We start from the raw sequence: 23,775 nt of genomic DNA, 5'->3' as shown, positions 1-23,775 counted from the left end.
TTTGAGCTCTAGGCTTTTCTGTCAAAAACGATCTCCATATCAAAAAATCGCTGATACAGCTCATCATCTCTGTTGTGTACCTTGGTAATAATTTCGCTTGTAGTAAGTATGTCTTTGTCACATCGCAATTAATTTGTGGATACCTAATAATGATTTAAAATTAAATGTATGTGTTATATTCTGTTTTATTTTCACTGTTTTATAGTTTATTTATAGTCTTCTTATTTATTGTTTGTCTGTCGTAATATATATATATATATACTCAAGGCGAAGGGGAGAAACCAGCGGGTTCTAGATTTACCTATATATTCATAATTCCTTCTAATGTTCTCATAAATTATATAGACTTCATCGTATGTGCAAAAAGTGACAAATTGAACGAGACCAATAAACATCCTTAACTAAACAGTTGAAGCTGTTAAGGTTCAATAATAAAGCACAATACATCTGAGCTGCCGAACGTCATAACTAACCACAATACATCTGTCAAGATTTTAATACCTGTGATGATGATTCCACTGGGAGACTATACCTTTCTATTTCAGACAGACATTTTTGCAGTCGTTGTGCAAGATGCCAGGCTAGTGTGGGAACGCCGAGACGAACTCTTTTTCTCTACTTCTTCAGACTGGCGAGACATAACAGTGTCACAATGGTATGGGTTCTAGGTCACCACGGCAATGAAGAAAATAATGCTCTTGTCAGAAAAAGCATCAGCATCAGCTACAAAATATCTACTTCGGTGTAGAGCTAGTCGTGAGAGTGCCAAAAAGATTCGTTCGCGACCGGAAAAAATCCTGACTCCAAAGACAACATAAATCTCACATTCGATCGATGGCCACATATGTATATTGGACGAACATATGCTAATAGGACTAAAGCACTACCAAAAATAAACAGAAATCAGCTCACAGCCTTATCGAGCCTCCTTACTGGACAAAGTCTGGCCAAAGAATCTTCTTCTTAGGGTGCCTTTCCATTCCGAAAGTTGGCGATCATTCTAGCTATGATGACTTTGTTGGTTGCTATACGGAATAGCTGTGTTGAGGTCTTTTTATACCATGCTCTAAGGTTAGCAAGCCAGGATATTCTTCTTCGTCCTGGGGCCGTTTTTCCTTTAATTGTACCTTGCAAAATGTATTGAAGTAGCTCATATCTGCTTTGATTTCTTATTATATATCCCAAGTACTGCAGCTTACGGCCCTTTACGATGTTGACCAAATCCACGGTTGTGTTCATCCTCCATAGTACTTCTTCATTTTGATAGAGTTTCCGCCTTTAATTTCCACGTTTCTAATCCGTACAGAAGCACTGAATACACGTAACATTTAAGGAGCCTTATTTTTGTTTCTAGGGTGAGGTCATGGCTCTTGAACACTGAGCTCGTAGTCAACAATGCACTTTTGGCCTTTCCAGTGCGACACTTAATCTCTTGAGTATTGTTCCACGATTCATTGATTATAGTTTTCAAGTAGTTGTACTATGAGACACGTTCCATTCTCTTTTGGTGCACATACAGTTTTTCTCCAGTCATGTTTTCCTTGCTGATGATCATTAGCTTGGTTTTGCTGGTGTTTATATCCAGTTCATAATGTTGTCCTTGTTTCCATTATTTTGTTTACTAAGTTTTACAGTTCTTCTATGGTATTGGAAAACACTATTATATCATCTACATACCGCAGGTTATTGAGCTTGACTCCATTTATTGAGATGCCTTCATCAATATCTTTTAGCGCCTCTTTAAAAATGTGCTCCGAGTACAGATTGAATATCAGTGGTGAAATTATGCACCCCTATCTCACTCCCCTTAAGATTTTGACATGATCTGTATATTCTCCATCTATTCAGAGTACCGCTGATTGATTCCAATACAGGTTAGATATTATTTTTAAGTATCTTCCGTCAATCCTTGTCCTCTTCGGCACTTCCATCATTTGTTCATGCCTGACTCTATCGAAAGCCTTCTTGTAATCAATCAGGCATGCAAAAACATTACAGTTGACATCTCTACATTTCTGAAACAATACCTAAACGTTCAATAAATCTTCCCTCGTACCAACGGCGTTCACAAATCCAAATTGATTGGGTACAATTTGTTCCTCGCATTTCCGGTAAATTCTTTTTTGGATTACAATAGCTTTAGCAGATGGCTTATAACGCTTATGGTCCTATAGTCTTCACAAACTTTTGCTCCTGGTTTTTTGAACAATGGTACGAACTCCGATTTGTATATTTCATTAAATATTTCAGTTATTATTTTTATTTTTTCTGCATCTAATAGCATTAGCAGTTCTGCAGGAATTTTATCAAGTCTTGGTGCTAAGGGATACCTGCATAAAATCATGAAACAGTTAACCATATTTTTCTTGACTGCGCAGCATTAGATCGCAGGCGGTAAATACTTTTTGAAGCATATCTGAAAATCATATGGTACTCATCCACCAGACTTCTACAAGCCGATATTGGGTTCCAGAGTTCTGAAATGGAGATCATGAAGAAACAGAAGATCTACACTAAACTAAATAGTTACAGTACGACCAGTTGATTTAATTCACTTTAAAAAATCACAACTGATAGATTTAGCTATTTGTTTATCTTCTTGATTTTTTTTTCTTATTTACATCTACAATAACAACAACAAAAATAACATTAACAATAAAACAAACAAACAAATTCCTATCAAGGTAATAAGAAAAAGAATAAAAATATTTACGTAGTAAGTGGTAAGATATAAATTTTAGAATAAAAATATCCGTACAAGTAAAACGGTTTCTTATATTTTTACCGCAGCTTCATCCTACCTCAGCCTAATCCCCCAATTAAATTCAGCGCTTTCCCGAAATTTCATGTAAATGTTTAATCCATGCAAATTAATGCATTTGTGGGTGGGTTTCCGGTAAATCGGCTATTTTTTTTAATATCACACCTGCAATCAAACGAACGATCTCGCGATGGCCTTGATAATAGCGATATGGTTTTAATTGCTTTATTAATGAACAAGGCAAAGTTTATATCTCTGGACGTTCGGTGTGTCACCGCTTTTTCTACCGAATTATTCACCGACATTGATATTTATTGCCGAAAAAAGGAAAGGCGAAACTAGATACACCGATCAGTTAATTAAAGGTTTAGCGAAGGTGAGAAATCCTTTCAATCATGTTAATGTATTACCCGAGGAAACAAACAGTGGTACCAAAGTATTTTTTGTAGAATTCTAACTAAAAAATAATCAAATTTCAAACCATTACAGTGATTATAAGCCATACGCATAAACAATAATCAGAAGAAGACTCTTCTTGCTCAACTAGAAGTCATATAAAATACCGTACTAAGAATAGCTACAGAAGTATTTTGTACCAGCTCCATATGCGATAAAATCGCATCCCACTTTCCATCATACTACCGCTGAATGTTTCAAAGAAACTTATATAAATAAAAAAAGGACAAACCCTGCCTTTTACAAGAATCTAGATACATAGAATACTATGTATAACTATAGTACAAATAATAACCCAAAGTGGTTGATGCTGTTATCAGTAGTAATATTCCTAGGACATTGATAACAGACGAGATAATTTCATGACAATCGAAAGCTCGTTCCTTGGTAACAGCACGAAGCCACAGGCTGAGTGCTGTTACCAAGCAACGAGCTTGAGAAATTTGTCATGAAATTATGAGGCATTCATCAATGTCCGAGGGATATTCGGCGGATAATTTTTCGAAAAAAAAAATCATAACGAAACATTTATTTATTAAAAGTACAGTTAGTGAAAGTACAATTATTAAAATTTAAGTTAACATTAAATTCGTTGCTGTTCTCTACTATAGAAGATCTGTTACCACGCATAATATTTATAATCTTGTTGTGGTGTTCTTGATCGAGATTCAAGTATGGTTTTATAGAATTCTGATTGCCATGACCAGTAATTTTTAGCAATTGTTGTTCTTCTACACCACTTTTTGCTAATTCGCTAACAGCAGTTGATCTATTCGAGTGATTTGTTATCTTTTTCTCCTTTACATTCAAGCCAATTGCTTCAGCAGAAGATTTAGTCCATCCATTCATTGTATTTTTTCCAACAGGTACATTATCGTACCATTTGTCAGTTTCATTTTTCCAGTGTCGATTTGGTTTTAAGAACAGTCGTGATGAGGTAATATTGTCGCCTCGTTTTGATATCAGTTTATGAAAAAGACGTACAGGGCATCTTTGTCTCTCACTATTGATAACCAACCATTTACTACTTGCACAGCTTTTAGAACCACCTTGGCACGTTTTACTGAATACCGGATTGTATTCAATGCGATTTGTTGGAGTGTCATCGTTATTTTTCTCGATTTGAAAAAAATCCACCAGACAAGCAACTGCCTCTCCTCCTCGCCACGCTAATTTTACAGCAGCAATATGGTAAAATTTACGCATAAGACCTTCAGGGGTATCTTCATCCCAAAGCAATATTATTTTTTTAATTTCAGACCAATTTAACGAAACTGAACTGGCCTTACGTTTACATGGATCTGCTTGTAGTTTCTTCCTGATTTCATCGCGGACATCTCGGGCTGGTTTAAACACTATATTGTTAAACGGGTCAATCATAATATTATAGTCATTATAGTACTTTTCTTGCAATAGTTTACACGAAACGTTCCACATTGTCTTCACCGTTGCCTCTTTGAATTCGTCCCCGTTTTTCTTCCTCACATTGACGGCCCAGTCTTTTAGTATCAACGCCAATTCTTCTAAGCTTCTATGTTCATTCAACTCCTATATTCTTGTCCGCAGCAAAATTCCGTGAATATTCCCCAAATATATTTGTGACTGTAGGTTGTATTTCTGGGAATTTTTTCGTTGATTAGCGCATTTATACTTTGAACATTCTCATTTCCGAAACGTGACATTTTGAAATTTATTCGGATGAAGTTGTCAAACTCGATCGTGTTGTCATAGGGATTGAAAATTGCACTGAATGCAATTATCAGTCTAATGTTGACATGATTGGGTGAAATTGTTCCACATGACACAAAATGACGAAATTTGAATGGTTGTTAGAACAGTCGAAAAATTATCAATAAAATAAACAAAATAATCAGAATTACATTAAATTTTGTAATTCAATTGACAATCTTGCAAGACCTTAGACTTCCATGCAGATGTTGGTGTTTTCTAGAAGACTAGTGCTCAAAAGAAATAGGACACTACTATGCCATGCACCAACTTTTTAAAATCAGAAATTTATTTTCTTTGGAATTTTTCTCGCATATAAAGTCAACAAGAACTTAGAAATAGAAATCAGAAAAATTAACGCTCTACCGATTAAGAGTTCCTCGAGCCATGCATGACAAAAGTCAATGGTTATTACACGCAATAATATTTATTCCCAAAACTGCTAACAGTGCCTACAGACAGTACCTTCATTGTTATCTTGGTTCATAAGCAAGATCATTTTACTGTTTCGTTTCGTTTGCCGGAACAGTTTAGTGAGAAGTTTCGTAGTGTTAAGATCGAAAATTATTTCTTGCTACAGAAGCGGCCGACTTTTCATCGAACTTGACTTGTCGACGAAGCACTTCCATCAGCTTTGTCAACATTACTTCCTGAACAGAATGTTTCGCACGAAAAGGTTGTTACGGCGGAAGAAAATGATTAATACCGCGTTTCAAGAAACTGAAACGACCTCGTTCTCCATTGCCCGAACTCGAAATTGCTGGTCCATCAATTGTGCCTCCTGCTGGAGGTTTCACTGGTGCAAGTATGAATTGTTTTGACATAAGAGTATTGATGAGTTTCCTAAACTGGTATTATAACTTTTTCGCAGGTATTGAATCAATTGCTAAAAATTCGGTTGAGTTTTCCAAAATCGTATGTCGAAAACAATCAATGATTTTGCATGTCAATCAAGTAGCCTTCCGGGGGATCGACGGACTTATGGACCGGTACCATATTAGAGCAAAATCACACGATCCAATCACCCGATTGTTTTACCATTTCATTGACATGGCCGTAACTAATGCATACATACTGCATAAACGGATCCAAGGATCCTACCACAATTTTGTGAAGCAGTTGCCGCTTCTCTGGTAGCCTACCAAGAAGAACGGCCCGCTGGTCGTCCAAAACCATCAAAATCGCGACCATCAACTTCCGTAGATTCACAGCCAGGCAGCTCGAGCGTTGGTCAAAACATCCACTTCCTGAAGTGCATTACGACGGTCAAGACCATTTCCCAATCTGACTCGGCAAAGAAGGTGGAAAGAGATGGTGCAAATTGTGCAAGAAGTCACAAACGCAGTGTGTTTGCTCAAAATGCGATCTCCATTTATGCTGTTCCAACGCCAAAAACTGTTTTTTCGATTCTTCTTCTTCTTCTTTTGGCATCATAACCCTGGATGGGTCTTTGCCTGTCTGGCTATGTCCTTCCATTCAGATCTCTCTCGTGCCCTTCTTCTCCATGTTCATTGTTTTCAGGTCGTCTTCCACGTCATCCAACCATCTCGTTCTGGACCTTTCTTTTTTTCGCCTTCCTATGGGCTTCCATTGTAACATTTTCTTTTTTGTTTTTGCATCGTTTTGTCTCTGCACATGTCCCAGCCATGACAGTCTTTGACTTTTCACAAATCTTACAATGTCATAACCTTCATTTAACTCATTAACCTCGTCATTTCTCCTGATTCTCCATGTGCCATCTTCCTCTTGTACCAGGCCATATACTTTCCTCAGTATTTTTCTCTCGAATGTCCTGACTTGGGCTTCATCTTTTTTCGTCATTACCCAAGTTTCACATCCATAGGTTTCTACGGTTCTAATCAGTGTTCTGTAGATAGTCATTTTGGTTCTTTTGTCTAATAAGTTCGATGTCATCAATCTTTTATTAGCATAGTATGTACGATTCCCGCTGGAAATATGTGCATTAATTTCGCTACTTACGGAGTTCTTCTGATTGATTTCTGTACCGAGATATGTAAAGACATCCACTCGTTCGATAGTATAGTTGTCTATTGTGATATTATTTTTATTGTCAGTTATTCTTTTGACTGTCATATGTTTTTTGGATTACCACACTAAAAAATAATTCATTTCATTTATCTTTTGTCATTTGTATTCATCCATTGTTTATATTATTCTTTTATCCCTTAATAAACAACATTTTTTATTGATAATTCTACCTTACTCTTGTCTTGTATACGTGCTCTTATATTCGGCATAAACTGTCATGCGTGCCCTGAGGCACTGTTTTACCTTTTGTCTACCTGATATATCTGGAAACGAGCAAGCCACCTCTGGATGATTTTTTTGGGGTTCTTACAATTACCCTAGAAAAAAAATTGCCATTCATCTTTTCATGTTGAGAGTTTTGACTGTTAGAGGGTTGAGAGAGATGAGAACCAAATCCTGACAAATTGTGGCCTGAATTAAAATAAACATAATTAAACAAAGCGAAGTAAATCTTAAGAACAAAAAGCAACAGGCAAAGAGACCATGAATGACTAAGGGAATATTATAAATAATGAATGTAAGAAGATAACATAAGAATAAAGTTACACAGTAATCAAACTTCTCTACAAGAAAATAGGGGAAAAAACTGGAAATAGAAATAATAGACTGTGCTGCACACTAACCAGCATGAACGACACGGCCATGATAACAGCGCAAAACATACAAAATTAATCAGACCATAGGGTACAAGATATCAACAGGCGTATAAACATTGAAATTAATTTCGATAAAACACCTTTCGTAATGTAGTATAAAAGCCGACCTGGATTAGATTGTAATTGTTCAGTGATCCAATAAATTAAAAAGTACAATCGGTATTTCCTTTGAAAAATAAATATAACACCACATGGTGAACCTGCCATCCCAATATCACATTGAAATCCTATCTATAAAGAATACCCATAAAAAAAGGGGAAAATAGAACACTCTTTGTAAAAAGGGGAACAATCAAAATAAGAAAAAAAAGAACAAATATTTAGTCAGGCTGCCAACAGTGGAGTAACACAGCCCCTACTAGAACATGCAAGGAGAAAATATCAATGCCGGAAATACTAGAAGTAGCAGTTTTCGCCCTAGTCATTATAATAGTCACATGGATGCTATACAATACATGGAGCAAGCAGATGACACAGCAAATTCGCCGGACAGCGAGATCTCCAAATCAACGAATCTACTTAAGCTGGACGCCCGGTATCCAGGAGCCACCCCTTAGAGGAAAAAACTGGAAATAAAAGGTTTTTTTTTTTAAAAAAAATAAATTTACGTTTACCAAATTGGTATAATTAGTAAAAGTAATTTTGGGAAAGTAAATATATATCATTCGCAAAAAGATAAAGGTAAAAGGCAACCATAAATACGTATTTCTGAATATTTAGTCGTCGTCAGTACGGTGCAGCCAAGGTAATTAAAAAAAGTTCTCGGGAAAACTGCGTTCCAAAAATAATGTTTTTAACGTTTGTACCCATGGACAAAAATATGTCTTCATCAAAACTTTTTACTATTATAGTCGATCTGTAAGATTCTGCTTTTTATCTATAACACAAAAAAGTATAAATATTCAAATTGAGTTTCACGTATAATTTTCGTAATTGCATAAATCCATCATGTAATTTCCTGAGCACATATACAAAGAAGCCCGAGGTGTCTAACAATTACGATAAATCAAATGGCTGCTATAGTTACTTAAGGCCATATCGGGCAGTTTGAAGTACTGGGAAATGCTATACCAGATAAAAAAAATGGACCACCGTGGCGTCTTCTTAGTCCAAGATACTTACATCCGGTCTTTCTAGAAGAGTACAAAGAAAACCATGAACGTACTGTAGAGAAAAGTGCAAGGGATTAAAAATGTAATACGTGTTGTTTTTATAGTAATAATTATTATATTTTATTTAATATAATTAAAATTTTTGAGTTTCCACCATAATGATAGATTATATTTTTCTTTTCCATTCGGTTATGGAAGTTGTTCTTTCCAATATTAGTCCAGTAAATGAATGTGAAATACGGTGATACCCTGTAATTTTCCGTGTCATAACAATACTTTCATACAAACTGTGAACATTGGATCTGGTGGTAGTTGGCCTTATCTGGAATATCTGCAACTTTATTGGAAGTTGAACGAATATCAAATTTTGCCTTGAAATTACCATTAAACATTAGCCTTTAGCCATTAGCAATTAGCCTCAAAAGAAAAGTATTTGACCAATGCGTATTACCGGTTATGACCCACGGGGCGGAAACTATGACTCTAACTAAGACTACAGCTTCGAAATTGAGAGTGGCACAGAGACGAATGGAACGGTCTATGCTGGGAGTGACGTTGCCGGACCGAATAAGAAACGAAGATCTGCGAAGAAGGACGAGTTTTGCTGATGTTGTGGAACGCATACCGGAACTAAAATCCAATTGGGCAGGCCATGTTGCGACAATGCATGACTCACGATGGACGAGCAAAATTACACATTGTAGGCCAAGAGCAGACAAACGTAGTAGATTAAGACCACCTACACGTTGAGCTGACGACATCAGGCGTATGCCGAAAAATTGTCAACAAAGAGCACAAAATCGCAAAGAATGGAGGAGTTTAAGGGAGGCCTATGTCCAGCAGTATATGTGATAAATGAAGGCTGAATGATAATGATGAATATATAAAGATTATAATGTTTTAGGATAAAAAAATATTGTTCTGAGGTTATTTTCTTGTGGTATTTTAAAGTAATTACTATTTTATTAAATAAGGTTATTGACATTTGAATCTCCTTTTTGGAAATCTTCCTCAAAATACAAACATTAATAAATTAAACAAATCTTGTTTTTTGTTACTTGGTGAAAAAAATTTCAGTGTTGAAGTCAAAATTTTGGATTTTTTTTTGCTTTGTCTGGGTTAAAGTTAGGTATTGGATGTAATAATTCTTCTAATGTCCTGTTTTTATTCTTCACTGTTTGTCCTCATCATCTGTAGCTTCATTATCATACACTTCTTGTAACTCGCAAAATGATTTGTTAGTGTCCGAAGAAGAGTATTTAGAATGATTTTGCTTCAATAGCTTTGTTGAATCAGAAATTGTTAAAGTGTTTGCATTGATCATCACAGCTGGTGTCTCCGTATTATCCTCGATAGCAGTAGGTGAGTCATTTATTGGAGTAAAATCTTTCTCTTTAAAGAAATTCTTATCTATTGGATACAGTCCTGTAATTTTAAAACCAATTATACCTTTAAGCGCGTGGACGGAGCACAGATCCAATCAGTCGATTCTCGAAGAGCTAAACATTCAGACCAGACTCTCCTCTCAGTGTCTTGCAAATGTTTTAAAGTTTTTTGGCCACATTGCGAGAAGAGACAATGACAACTTAGAAAGACTAATTGTATGCGGAAACGTAGAAGGACGTAGAGGCAGAGGACGCTCACCTATCCGATGGTCAGATCAAGTACAGAAAGCCACTGGAGAGACGTTTTCCGAGTCCATGAGAGCAGCTCAAAATCGCAAGAGATGGAGAGAATTGACAGCCCGCATTGTAGGAAATCACGATCCTTAGCAATGAGGAAACGACAAGAGAGAGAGAGATACCTTTAAATTGATATAAGGTTGAATGCTCGAATAAATGAACTTTGATAAAATTAAAGGCCGATATCGAGCACAATTTTATTAATTAAATCTTGCCCAAGTACTTTCGCTTTTCTAAAGCATCATCAGGGGCATTTCGTTAGTTTGTCCTGACAGACAGTCTGTTGGATAGCCCAAAACTGACGAAATGCACCTGATGATGCTTTAGAAAAGCGAAAGTGCTTGGGCAAGATTTAATTAATAAAATTCATTTATCATAATTCATTTATTTATTAATAATTAATAAGTTCATTTATCCCTTTTTTAATCGTCGTTACACGGTTGTATGCCTTAGCAAATAATTCTGCAATATATGTATTAGCAATTGTTTTATATTGATGTGTTTTCATAAACTGGTCACATCCGTGATTGTATACAGATTTCAAGCCCAGAGAAAAAAGTCACGGCAAATAGCTGAACCCTATGAGGTGTGCGAGGGGAAAGAGCAACCATTATGACTCCAGTTTCAGGACAGTAATGATTTGGATTGAAGGATTCAAGGATTGAAGAGTAGAATGTGAGGTGCCGTGGTCTAAAATAAGCATGGCAGGATCATCAGGGGACGCTTTGACGAATTTACAAAAATGCTTTAACTATTTAAAAAATTATTCCTTGGTTATCCAAACAGACTAAACAATGATCGATGGAGACAAGCGAACCATGCTACAAGTCGCCTAGATCGAGGCTGAATGTGTCAGAAATAAATAATAAATACCTAAGAAATATTTTGATGTATATTTTTTTGCTAAAAGATAAAATAAAGAAGTATTAATGATAAATTATCTTTTTGGCACGTTATTGCCTATTACTATAAGCAAACATTAAAATATTTGATAATAAAATTCTATAATGTACAAAGCAAATTGAGTCATTTGCAATCGACCATTAAAGTGTACAATCCGGAAAATGGAGGCGATTTCATGAGTAATATTCATATATACAAGCGGATTGTGCTGTGAGCTACGCCCAGATTATTATTTATTCAGACTCATAGAGTTGATTAAAAGTACGACCAATGGCGATTGATTAAATCTATTCCGTGCAATTAGTGTTGACGAGTGGAAAGGTAGAGTGCAGCTGGATTTGCTATTGCGTCTTTTCATTGCAAACGGGTACTAGGAAACTGTTTTTATGAGAAATATGGAAATTTATGTAAAACTGTAGAATTTGTTACGAGGAATTATCTATTTCAATATAAATGGTACGAAACAACTTAATGGAGGTGAATTGTTGAGGATTTCTTTGAAAATATGACACAATGGAAGTACTAGTAGGTAGGAATCTTGGTATCTTGCATAAGTAAGACAGGGGTAGGCACACAGGTACGTTTTAAGCGAATCGTAATTTAAAATTCAAACAAATATTTCGGTGTTGTCGTTGTCTTGACCAATGTATTTCTGTTTTGTTTTTTATTTACATGAATTACTTATGCTATATATTATTTCGCGGGCCAGATTCTATGAATTTTTTAATGTATATAACTAGACTTCGGCAAATATGCAAATAAAAATGTATATGCACGTGTTTACCCGAAAATATGCAAATATTTTACAAAATATGCATACAAATAAATAAAAAAATCGTAAAATAGTAACAATTTTATTTAAAAAAAAAAAAGTGTACATAACTAAATATTTCCTACTACTATTCATTAAGATTTACATTTATTTTAAGTAACTACATCATTTTTAAGTATGAATAAACTTATTTAGAATTATGGTAACAATAAATGACCAAGTGGTGTTCAAAATTTTCTAACAAAAACTTGTGGCTTCTGTCTGAGTACATATATTTATATATGGAAAAACTTCGTTCAACATCAACTGATGTAACGGGAGTATTTTTCAAACTAACCAAAACATTTGGTTCTAAATTAATTGTTTCCGAAATATTTCCAGCTAGAACACTGACTACTTCAGAAAGAATATGGTAACCTTTATTTTTTTCCATAGTAGCTTCAAATTTTTTTCAAATATCTTTTCCAATATTACCTCTAACGTTCCGACAACATGACGCAAATTCTTTTATTAATGCTGTACTTTCGGACAATGACAGTTTTGGTGATTCTAACTGAGTAATTGTTTTTTGAACAAAACTAAAATTTGATTTTATAAATGAAAGTTCTTGTTGAAGCAAGTTACTCTGAAAAGTTTGTTTAGAATCCAAAAGAGATTGGGAACTTTCATCTGTTAACGTATCAATTATGTTCTTTATTTTAACAAAATGATCTGCATAAAAATTAGCTGCTTCTAACCATGTTCCCCATCTCGTTAAAATAGGTTGTGGTGGAAGAGGAATGTTAGGTAGCATTTCTTTATAAAGTTGAATTCTTATAGGAGATTTAAGAAATACTTTTTTGACACTGGATATCATGGTATTTACAAGAGGAAACTTTTTTCGTATTTCCTCTGCAACTCTGTTTAATCCATGCGCTACACAAGTAACATGTATTAAATCTGGGAAAAATATTTTTTAATTTTGTTCTGCTTTCACCATATATCCGCATCCGATAAAATAAGCAGTAATTTATTAGAAGGAATAGTTGTCGGAAGAAAAAAAGTTGCTAATGTTTCTTGTATAAAACGCGAAATTGTTAAAGCATTTGTTTTCTCAAGTTGCTGGCATGAAATAAGATGAGATTTTGGTAAGGTATCTTCTTTAAAAACACCAATCAATAAATGAGCAATATACTTTCCTGAGGAATCAGTGGTTTCGTCTACAGATATGTAAAAATAATTATCTGCAATTTCTTCCTTAATATTAATTAACACCGACGAGTATAGCCCGTTCACATTATTTCTTCTTAGAGACCGATCACTTGGAACATTAAGTTTGCAATATTTTTTTAGAAACGAACTAAAATTTACATTTGCTAATTTTGAAAGCGGTATGTTTGCAGACACTAATGCGCGACACAAGTCTTCATTAAAAGTTTCTTGCTCATCTAATTTTTTTGAAGTAGATTGGAAACATTTAGCCATTGAAGTTTGATGTTTTCCTCCTATTTTTCCTTTTTTTGCAATGTGTGAAGCAGTTCTCACATGTTGGTCTATCTGAAATTTCTTCTCACATGCTATCTATAAATAAAAATAAAAGCCTTTATTTTAACCCAACCTTTAAAATATAAAAATATACAAGGTGTTTTTGGTTAATCAAATAACTGGTTTGGAAAAAACACTCGCTAAGTGTTTTAAATGCAGTATTAATAAACAAATTAGTTTTTGTTACTAACCATTAGTACATCATTTACCTTATTTTAAAATTCAACAAAAGTTTTTTTTTTTGTTAATTCAATTACAATAAAAATAATTGTGTTTTAGAATAGCTGACTTCATAAAAAAAAGTAAAGGTGAAAAATTTTTCTAAATACACACCATTGTATTGTACCATGGACAATTTTTTCTCACTAAAGGAAGCTATTTTTCATTTAAAAACAACCTACGAGTACTAAATTTCAAGTAAATACGTTTATTGGTTTTAAAGTTATTGTTGTTATTAACTAAAAGAATTTAATTTTTTTTAATTTTAACACCCTGTATCTCGAAAAGTAAATAAGTTTGACCCCTCATTAACTATATCGTTTTGTTCAATTTTTCGAGAAGTATCTACAGTCAAACGTTGTAAGTGTCATTTGGAAACACCCTGTATGTATAAAATATTAGATATTTAATAGAAAATATTAGATACTTACAATTTTGCCACAGACTGAACAGTAGATTTTTCCCATATCCATAGACAGCTCTTTATAAAGTTTAATCCAAGTTGAAGCACTGGTTGTTTTAGGCATTATAAAATCACAATTTTCCTTTTTGTTACGCACAACGAGTGTTTACGCTTTGAATATCAAAACAAAAATGATTTACAAATCTGAGCATCAAATTAGAAATGTTTAGGTACCTAATTCAATAAACTGGGAGATTTTGGAAAATCCCTAAATTAGGAACAAAACTATTAGCCGTTTACCTGCTGTTAAGATACAATAAATTGTAGATAGATTTGGTAATTAGATCATAAAATGCAAATGAGCGAACCCTTAGCGATTATCCAATAACTGAATGCCTCAGTGACCGAGACTTTCTAAGAATGTTGAGGGCTACTTAAATTGATTTTCTTTGAAATTGTAAATGTTTTGTACCTGTAGAGATTACGTACTTAGATCATTTCTTGATTAAAATGACTACAAAATTTTATACAAGAATTGAAATAAATTGGTATGTTTAAAAATTTTCAAATACAGTATAAAAATCTGAACTTTTATGCACTTTATGCAAACTTTTATACAAATATGCCAAAATATGAAATATTTGCATAAAATATGCACAATATGCAAAATATGCAATATGCATATTTGCCGAAGTCTATATATAACTAACACTAACAAAAAAATTACAGTCCAGTTACATTTATTGAAAACAATAATATTCACAGACATTGTATAAATAATTCTAAGCTACAGTTGTTCGTAATAACAAATATTCACCAGGCCAATGAATCAATAAAGGTTCAACAACTCTATACGTAGTAAATTTTTTGCATCCACAGATTACACCGAAAATATTCATTTTTATTAGGTTTGAACTGCTCATATCAAACATGGATGTATGCATAACTCGCATATTTGCCTTTCTAGATTCCCAAATTCTATACATTTTCAAGTTTATGGCGTAAAATGGACGAACAAATTAATTTTACAGGGCAGAATGTGTATAGCTAACGGCCGCTATTTGGAGAACAAGTTCATACCGACTAGAGCCACTAGTTCATCATTTAACAAGACTCTTATTAACGAAGGGATTAGTGGCTTGGGCGAGGGAAAACTAAGTACCATTCTTGAAGGTTTTTATAAAGCATTCACCTCTGACCTGTTCGAGTTACCCCCGGGGGATTTTAGGTAATTGGATTTACGAATGTGAATTTTATGTTCATGTATTTTATAGCATGCTACAAAAACTAAAATTTATTAATAAAATATTAATAAAAAAAAGGTTAGGTATAAACCAAAAAAACAAATTAAGTTCACTAAAATATTGCTCAAGTTGCTAAAATATCTTTTTTCTTCAAATTTTAAGACGAAAACTACAGAAAATGCAATATTATTATACAGTACACATTAATGTTTATTAAAACTAAAACAATTGACTTGGTTTGTTAGCCCATACAAATGAGACAAAAGTTTAATGTTTTTTTCAGTCACTTTGACATTAACAATTTAAATGAAAAATTAAGTGAAAAAAGAATTGGTTGGTTTATTCGAAAAACCTTTAAGATGAGGTGTTAAATAGAAGTAAATATTTTAAACGGGAATAAATCCTTAAAAGTTTAGCATAATATGTTCTTTTATTTATTAACAACAATGCATCTAATCATATAATTAACCAGCATTTTATATTTAAATAATGAAAAGTACCTTTACTAAGAAGAGATCTCATTTTGGTATAAAATGTCACAATTTTTCTTCGAGCCATTTCTATATACTTATTAAAATATGTATTTCTTTGGAAAAAACACAAAAAAGACTGTAGGGGAAGATGGTTTAATATCGACCAGCGGACAATATCGACAGCTGCAATGTTTGAAAGAATACCTAAGGTTTCCTTGTTTATGGAAAAAAAACCTCCCCCGATTTTAAAAACAGAGCGAAAAGGGACCATGCTGAAGAAATACGGCTGTCCTTGTCAGGACTTCTTACTTTTAAAGAACTAAGACAGAAAATTAGAAGCATGGGGTGTACATTGTATAATCAAGAACTTGCTAAAATAAAGAAGTCTATGGGAACTGGAACGGGAGCAGTTAATGTATACAAACCAAAACTTGTCTGATTTTCGGTAGCTGATAGTTTTTTGAGACATATCTATCTATCTATCTAATTAGCCTTCTTCGGTCCATCTTTGGACATAGTCATCCACCTAGAGCCCACGTACTTCTTGATATTATCTGTCCATCTCATTTGGGGCCTTTCTCTGCTTCGTTTATATTCCCACGGTCTCCAACTTATAAGAATTTTGTTTCATCGGTCTTCTTTTTGTCTTATATTGTGTCCAGCAAATCTCCATTTCAATTTTGCAACTTCTTGTCTAACATCCCTCACTTTTGTTTTCTCTCTTATCTACTCGTTTCTCTTTTTGTCCATTAGTCTTATGTGCAACATTTGTCTCTCCATCGCTCTTTGGATTTGTATGATTTTGTTCATGTTTGCTTTTGTAAATGTCCACGTTTGGGAACCATAAGTAAGAACAGAAATACGCATTGATTGTATACTTTGGTCCTAAGATGCTGTCGATATCTTTTGTTTTTAAGAATGTAGCTTAGTTTGCCAAATACCGCCCATGCTAGTCTAACTCGTCTTTTTATCTCTGTTGTTTGGTTTTCTTTGTTAAGTTTTATAGTTTGACCCAGATTTATATAATCCTGAACTTGTTCTATTTCATCTTCTCCAATCCTCATTGTGATGTCTTCATCTGTATTTGTTGTGATTTTGTCCACGAGACACTACCCGAGCTTTGCAGTTACAAAATCGAAAAGCGTTACGTTAACTCAAACTAGTACTGTAACTTCTGTTGAGACAAATTTTTATTATTTTAGGTAGTAAATCGTTTTAAAAATGGATCCTTATTTAGCAGAAATAGCTAGACTACACAAGTTGTATGATGAAGTAGAAGCCGAGGATGATTTAGAAGAGAAAGGCTTTTCTGACGAAGAAGACGACATCTATGAAACATTACACCATGAAAGTGACACAGAAAAGAGCTAGATTTTGAAGATACTCTAGAAATTTTGGCTAGCACTAGCATCTGCAGACGTAGTAATAGGCATCTTTATTATACAGCAAAAGATGGTATTACAAAATGGAATAAGCATGTGAGAAACCAGCAAGTGCGAACTCGAAGTCACATTATAATGTCACATTTTCCTAGACCCATAGAAAGTGCGAAAAACGTTAGAACGCCTACAGAACTTTTCAATCTTTTTTTGACGATCAGATGATCAACATAATTGTCGAAAATACAAATATTTATATATCTACACTTGTCACTCGTTACAAAGACTATTATGACGTGAAATTGACGAACGTAACAGAAATGAAAGCCGTCTTTGGATTGCTGCTTTCAGCCGGAGTTTTAAAAGGAGGTAGATTATATCTGAAGGAGTTTTGGTCAACTGACGGAACGGGAGTGGAAATACTTCCGGCTATCATGTTTTACAGAAGAATGAAATTTTTACTTAATTCACTACGTTTCGATAATATCAACCCTCGCAACGAAAGAAAAAAGATTGATAACTTAGCACCGATTCGAGAACTGTGGGAAACGTTTGTTGGCAATAATTGTAAGAATAATTACAGCTTAGGAGAGGACGTCACTGTAGATGAGATGCTCTATGCATTTAGAGGAAGATGTTCGTTTCGCGTTTATATCCCAAACAAACCTGCAAAGTATGGGATTAAGGTATTTGCAATGGTAGACTCAAGAACATTTTATGTGTCAAATTTAGAAATATACGCAGAAAAGCAGCCTTTCGCAATTAGTAATAAAACTGAAGCCTTGGTACTCAGGCTTTGCACTTCAATATTAGGATCAGGTCGCAGACCAGTGAATTCTTCAGCTGAGAAAATAACTAAAGACATACAAACAGTCACTAAGAAACTTTGTTGCAGAATAAGAAAACAAAAAGAAGCTAAACTAAAACCCGAGACTCTAGAACAGATAGAGAAAAGAAGAAGAACGAACAGAGATAACCCGGACTATAAAGCGCTCAACAGAAGCGTTAAGAAAAATATTCGAAAAGAGCTCAGAGCTTATAGAACAAACCAGATTCTTGAAACCATAGAGAACAATAAGAACATGAAAGTACTAAAAACATGTAAATCCGCTGGCAGGAATAAAATCATAAAGATAAAAGACGACCGTGGAACATTGTGCTCGCATAAGGAAGAGATCTTTAGAGAAATCCGAAAATTTTACGAGAAGCTGTATACTTCTACTATTCCGAACCCCGGTATACCAACAAAACATATCTTAAATGTGGGCTCAGAGGATCTCCCTGAAATAATAACATCAGAAATTAGAGCCGCCCTAAAACAAATGAAAAATGGGAAAACACCAGGAGAAGATAAAATTACTTCAGAGATGCTAAAAATGGGAGGCACTGCATTAGAAGAGGCAATGAGAGCATTACTGAATAAATGCCTATTGGAAGGACAAATACCAAAAGCATGGAAAAATGCGGAAGTCATTCTACTCCATAAAAAAGGAGACGCCGCAAATATAGAAAACTACCGACCAATAAGCTTGTTGTCACACCTTTACAAACTACTAACCCGAATAATAACAAATAGATTGACAGCTAAGCTAGATGCATACCAACCGGTGGAGCAAGATTATCACAAAGCATTCGACAGTATCGAGAAATGGGCTTTCTTAACAGCATTGGATGACGCCAGAGTAGATTCAAGATATGCTACCCTCCTTAAGAATATATACGATGATGCTACTTTTCACGTAAAAATAGATGATGATCTGGAAACTATGAAAATAGACCTTGGCAAAGGCGTGAGACAGGGTGACACTATCTCACCCAAGTTATTTACTTTGGCATTAGAAAATGTCTTCAAAAAACTAAATTGGTTTGAAAAGGGATTAAAAATAGATGGAGTATATCTTAACCATTTGCTTTTCGCAGACGACATAGTACTAATAAGCACAGATATCCATGAACTAAAATCAATGCTACAAGATTTAAATCACAAATCGAATCAAATAGGATTAAAAATGAATCTCGACAAAACAAAGATATTAAGCAACAGCCTAGAAAACATCACGATAGTTAACATCAATGTAGAAAGGGTAGAACAATATATATATCTAGGACATGCAATTAAAAACGAAAAGGAAAATCAAACCCTGGAAATTAAAAGAAGGACACAATTATCATGGGCTGCTTTTGGGAAGTTGAGCTTCATTTTGAAAGACAGAAAAATCCCAATACACTTAAAACGAAAAACCTATGACACTTGTATACTACCAGTTGCAACTTATGGATTGGAAACTATGGCAATAACAAGAAAAATGGCAGAACAATTAAGAGTAACTCAACGGGCCATGGAGAGGGGCATGTTAAATATAAGCCTCAGAGACAGACAAAATTCCTAACACCGAAATACGTCGAAGAACTAAAGTAACCGACATCATGGAAAAAATAGCGACATTGAGATGGCAATGGGTAGCACATGTAGCAAGACAAGACACCAACAGATGGTCTCATAAAGTGACATTCTGGAGACCTCGAGAAACAAAAAGAAGCGTGGGAAGACCCAAAAAGAGATGGATAGACGATATAATAGCTGTAGCTGGAAAGCAATGGATGAGAATTGCAAAAGATAGGGAAGCGTGGAAACAATTGGAGGAGGCCTATGTCCAACAATGGATGAATGAAGGCTGAAGAAGAAGAAGAAGAATTCTTCAATGTTTGGTTTTGAGAAAAATATTACCTTAGTATCACATATTCTAAAAAAAGGTAAAGTGGTTCTTGCTGTCTCCTTCCTACATACAGACGACGGAATTGATTCCGAAACTGGTGAACAAAATAAACCTAAAATTATCACATTTTACAACATCACAAAAGGTGGTGTAGATTGTGCTGATTAAAAATCAGCTGCCTACAATGTTAGCAGGAACACCAGAAGATGGCCTATGGCAATATTATATAATATAATAAACATTGCCGGCATCAATGGACATGTAGTTTACAACGCAAACAATCCCGACGAAAATTTGACCCAGAATATTTATCTCAAAAATGTTGGTCTTGATTTAGTTAAAGAAAGCATTAATTCTCGAGTGAAAAACATGCACTTAAAACGAGAAATGCGTGCTATTGCACAGCGTTTAACGAGTTCACAAGTGGACATACGACAATCAAATGACGGTGTACAACATGGAAGATGCTACTACTGTCGAAATCGGAAAACAAGATATTGTTGCAAAAAATGTTGAAAATGGTTTTGCCTGGAACATGTACAGCCCATGTGTCAAGATTGTGTTACACAAAAAATTTGAAGTTTGAGAAATATTTGCAAAAATTTACCATTGTTGTCTTTTTTTGAGGTTTGCTTGTATCAGTTCCAAATAAAGAATTGTTGTTTGTTTAAATTGATAAAATATGTTTTATGTTATAAAAGACAATAAAGGTAGACAATAAAAATTACATCATAAAAAATTGTTTTTTTTTTTCATTCTTTGTAAAATATTTAAATACATAATGTGTGTCTCTTAGACACCACCCGACCTTTTGTGTAAAACAAATTCACCCGTGCCGCGAAGGGTTAATTGTCTCGTCTAATAGTCTTGTCGAATATCATTCCAGAGAAAATTATTTACCCACAAAATTTTCTTATATTTTTTTTTAGGTTTGTTGCTTTTTGCCAATTTTCGCTTATAAAATTTTGACAAAATCACTCGACTGGCGTCTCGTGAATTAACTGTCAGAATTTAATTCGCGAAAATTGTCAGGCAACAAACTTTCATACCAGTCGAAAATATTGCCTGCAAAATTTTCTTTCTTATCGAATACAATTTTTGTGATACGAAAATATTAAAAGCAGTTTTATTTTTTCATACACACAATTATAATACACTGATCTATAAATACCATATACCATCAGATATCAACTTTTATTAGTTGTATATGAAGTGTTTTAAAAATGTGATTTTTACTCGAGAGTCAAATATTTTTACTTTTGACAAAATAATGTATGATTAGCATTAGGAATAATTTTAAAATGTTCAACATTGTTTATTTACAATAAAAAAAGATTTTTCAACAATTTCTCTGCAATAACGGTAAAAATAAAATTTTTGCATTAATTCAATACATTTTAAATATTATAAATTTAATAAAATAATTCTAAATGAACTTAAATTTTAAAATCTACTGAGAATGTTAAAACATATTAAAATCTAATTGAATATACTAAATTCATAAATTGTTTTATATTAATTTTTATCGTAATTGTAATATATTTTAAGCATAATTTATGATAATTTACTATCGCTAAGTTGCGCAAAATGTAGGCAACTTACAGTTGTTGATTCAGAAAATTGTTAGATAGTGTATTTGCTTATATTTTTTATGTTGTTTAACAAAGTTTTTTATTTCAGGCCTTTACACGCCATTTCTTTCCCATGCCCATGAAACCGTTCCAAAAAGAGTTACCGCCACAGCAGAACATCTATCCGAAGATGTCACAACATACCACAAAAGCTCAGATCCTGTACATTTTAATATATCATTGGAAGAAGACGTATATTTTTTAGTTCTTCGACCATCCAACGCCTTCTTTACAAAGTCAGTAGTAATAGAACGAAGAAGTAGGAGTAATTATACAAGGATGGAACCTTCTTTAATGGGGAGATCGTGTCATTTTCAGGGGATAATCGATGGCCAGGAAAATTCGAGGGTAGCTGTTTCTGCGTGTAACGGATTGGTAAGTTGCTCTTATTAAATAAATTTAAATAAACAAAAACCTAAACTAATTTTTGAAATCCGAAAGAAAGACATGAACACTGCCCTTGCCATTTCTATTCGTACCCTGATCTCTTGGTCTGGATCTAATTCTGTGTTGATGTAAGATATTTATATTTTGTCACTCTCTCTATTTGCTGTCCACCAAGGGTTAGTTGTTCATTATTTATTGGACTCCTTGGTACTATCATAAATTTGGTCTTATCTGTGTTGATGTCAAGTCCCATTTGAATGCATTCACTATTTATTGCATCTAGTAAAGTTTTTAGTTCTTCTATACTCTCAGCCATAATTACATAAATCAACAAGATTTATGCAATATTAATAACAAATACCTCCAAATAAAGACTTAGAAGAGGAATAAAGTCATTTGAAAAATATTATACATATCATTTGCAAATAATGAGGTTTTAGAAAATGTTATAAGAAAAAGGCTTAAGAATATGTATAAGGATACTTATACTGTATAAGGCTTAAGTATAAGGAAGAAATTAAACCAGTAGGATAAGAAAAACATAGAGTATATATCAACTTTTTGTGCAGTGAATACAGATAAAAAAAAACAGCGGAAACGTTAACACGACAACTACACCGAGAGAGCTGGGAAACATATATTATATAAGTAATATCGAGACTGAGGTTCATGGTAGAAAGAAAAGACACAGCAAGACATCATTGACAGAAAGGACTAAATATAGCATTATCAACTGCTCTGATATAACTGGATAACATTAATATGCAGCTGATGAAATACGGAGGAAATATTTTAAAACTATTAGTTCTTCATTTCAGTAATATTTGTTGGAAAACAAGACAAATTTCAGGGGAATGGGCAATTGCTTGAGTTAAATCACTTTGTAAAAAATGTGAAAAACAGGCACAAACAATTACAAATGTATTGGCTTACTTAATTCAGGCTTCAAACTATATACACGAATAATTGCATAATTCATACAAACAATAACTGAAGCCCTTTTTGAGGAAGAACAAAATGGGTTCCGAAAAAGTTGCTCATGCGTAGCCGCTATATTCACGATTCAACAGATAATTGAAAAACGCCGTGAATTTAAATAAACTCTGTCAAATATTGGAAAATGAAGGCTTCTCAAAATATCTAATCACTGTTGTTAAAAGTTTATATAGGCACATCGCTAAAGTTATTGACAATAAGTCTTACAAAGCAACAGAACAACTTATAATAAATCATGGAGAACAATATGCTAGAATGCTGCCTATCTTCAATACTTTTAACATACAGGTTATTTTAAAAGAAGCGGGACGGTCGAATATTTCGCGAAATTTATATCGGATCGAAACACTGTAAAACACGTGTTTACGTTGGATCGAAACACTGAAAAACAATATTTTTTAAAAATCTGGCGAATAACACCAAACACGACCCTCCAAAATCACCATCTGGGGTTATTTGGGGGTAACTTTGAAATCTTAAATAGGGGCTCCCATTTTTTCGTGCAAATATTGATTCTTTACGAAAAAGCAAATAACTTTTATTCGGGACATTTTGAATTATTGGTGGATAGCGCTATAATTGGATAAATACGATTTATTCGTATACCCTAGGAAAATTTTGGAAACCTTTTAATATCTCGAACAATACGGTTCTAAAAGAAACGAAAAAAACACTTGTTTAAT

General features: G+C 33.8%; 1 protein-coding gene across 7 annotated transcripts in view; it reads left to right on the top strand.

Annotated features, from left to right (window-relative positions):
- AdamTS-B (ADAM metallopeptidase with thrombospondin type 1 motif B) overlaps window positions 1-23,775 on the top strand; it is a 139,191-nt gene that overhangs the window by 58,644 nt on the left and 56,772 nt on the right. For all 7 annotated transcript variants that reach the window (XM_072535908.1, XM_072535911.1, XM_072535909.1 and 4 more), the window contains one exon: window positions 21,759-22,084. In XM_072535908.1, coding sequence (XP_072392009.1) covers window positions 21,759-22,084 — 326 coding nt within the window. The remainder of the gene's footprint in view (window positions 1-21,758; window positions 22,085-23,775) is intronic.

The sequence above is a fragment of the Diabrotica undecimpunctata genome, chromosome 6 (assembly GCF_040954645.1).
Source record: "Diabrotica undecimpunctata isolate CICGRU chromosome 6, icDiaUnde3, whole genome shotgun sequence".
Taxonomy (NCBI): domain Eukaryota; kingdom Metazoa; phylum Arthropoda; class Insecta; order Coleoptera; family Chrysomelidae; genus Diabrotica; species Diabrotica undecimpunctata.
Note: the sequence above shows the minus strand (reverse complement) of the source record. Positions and strands in the feature narration are given on the sequence as shown.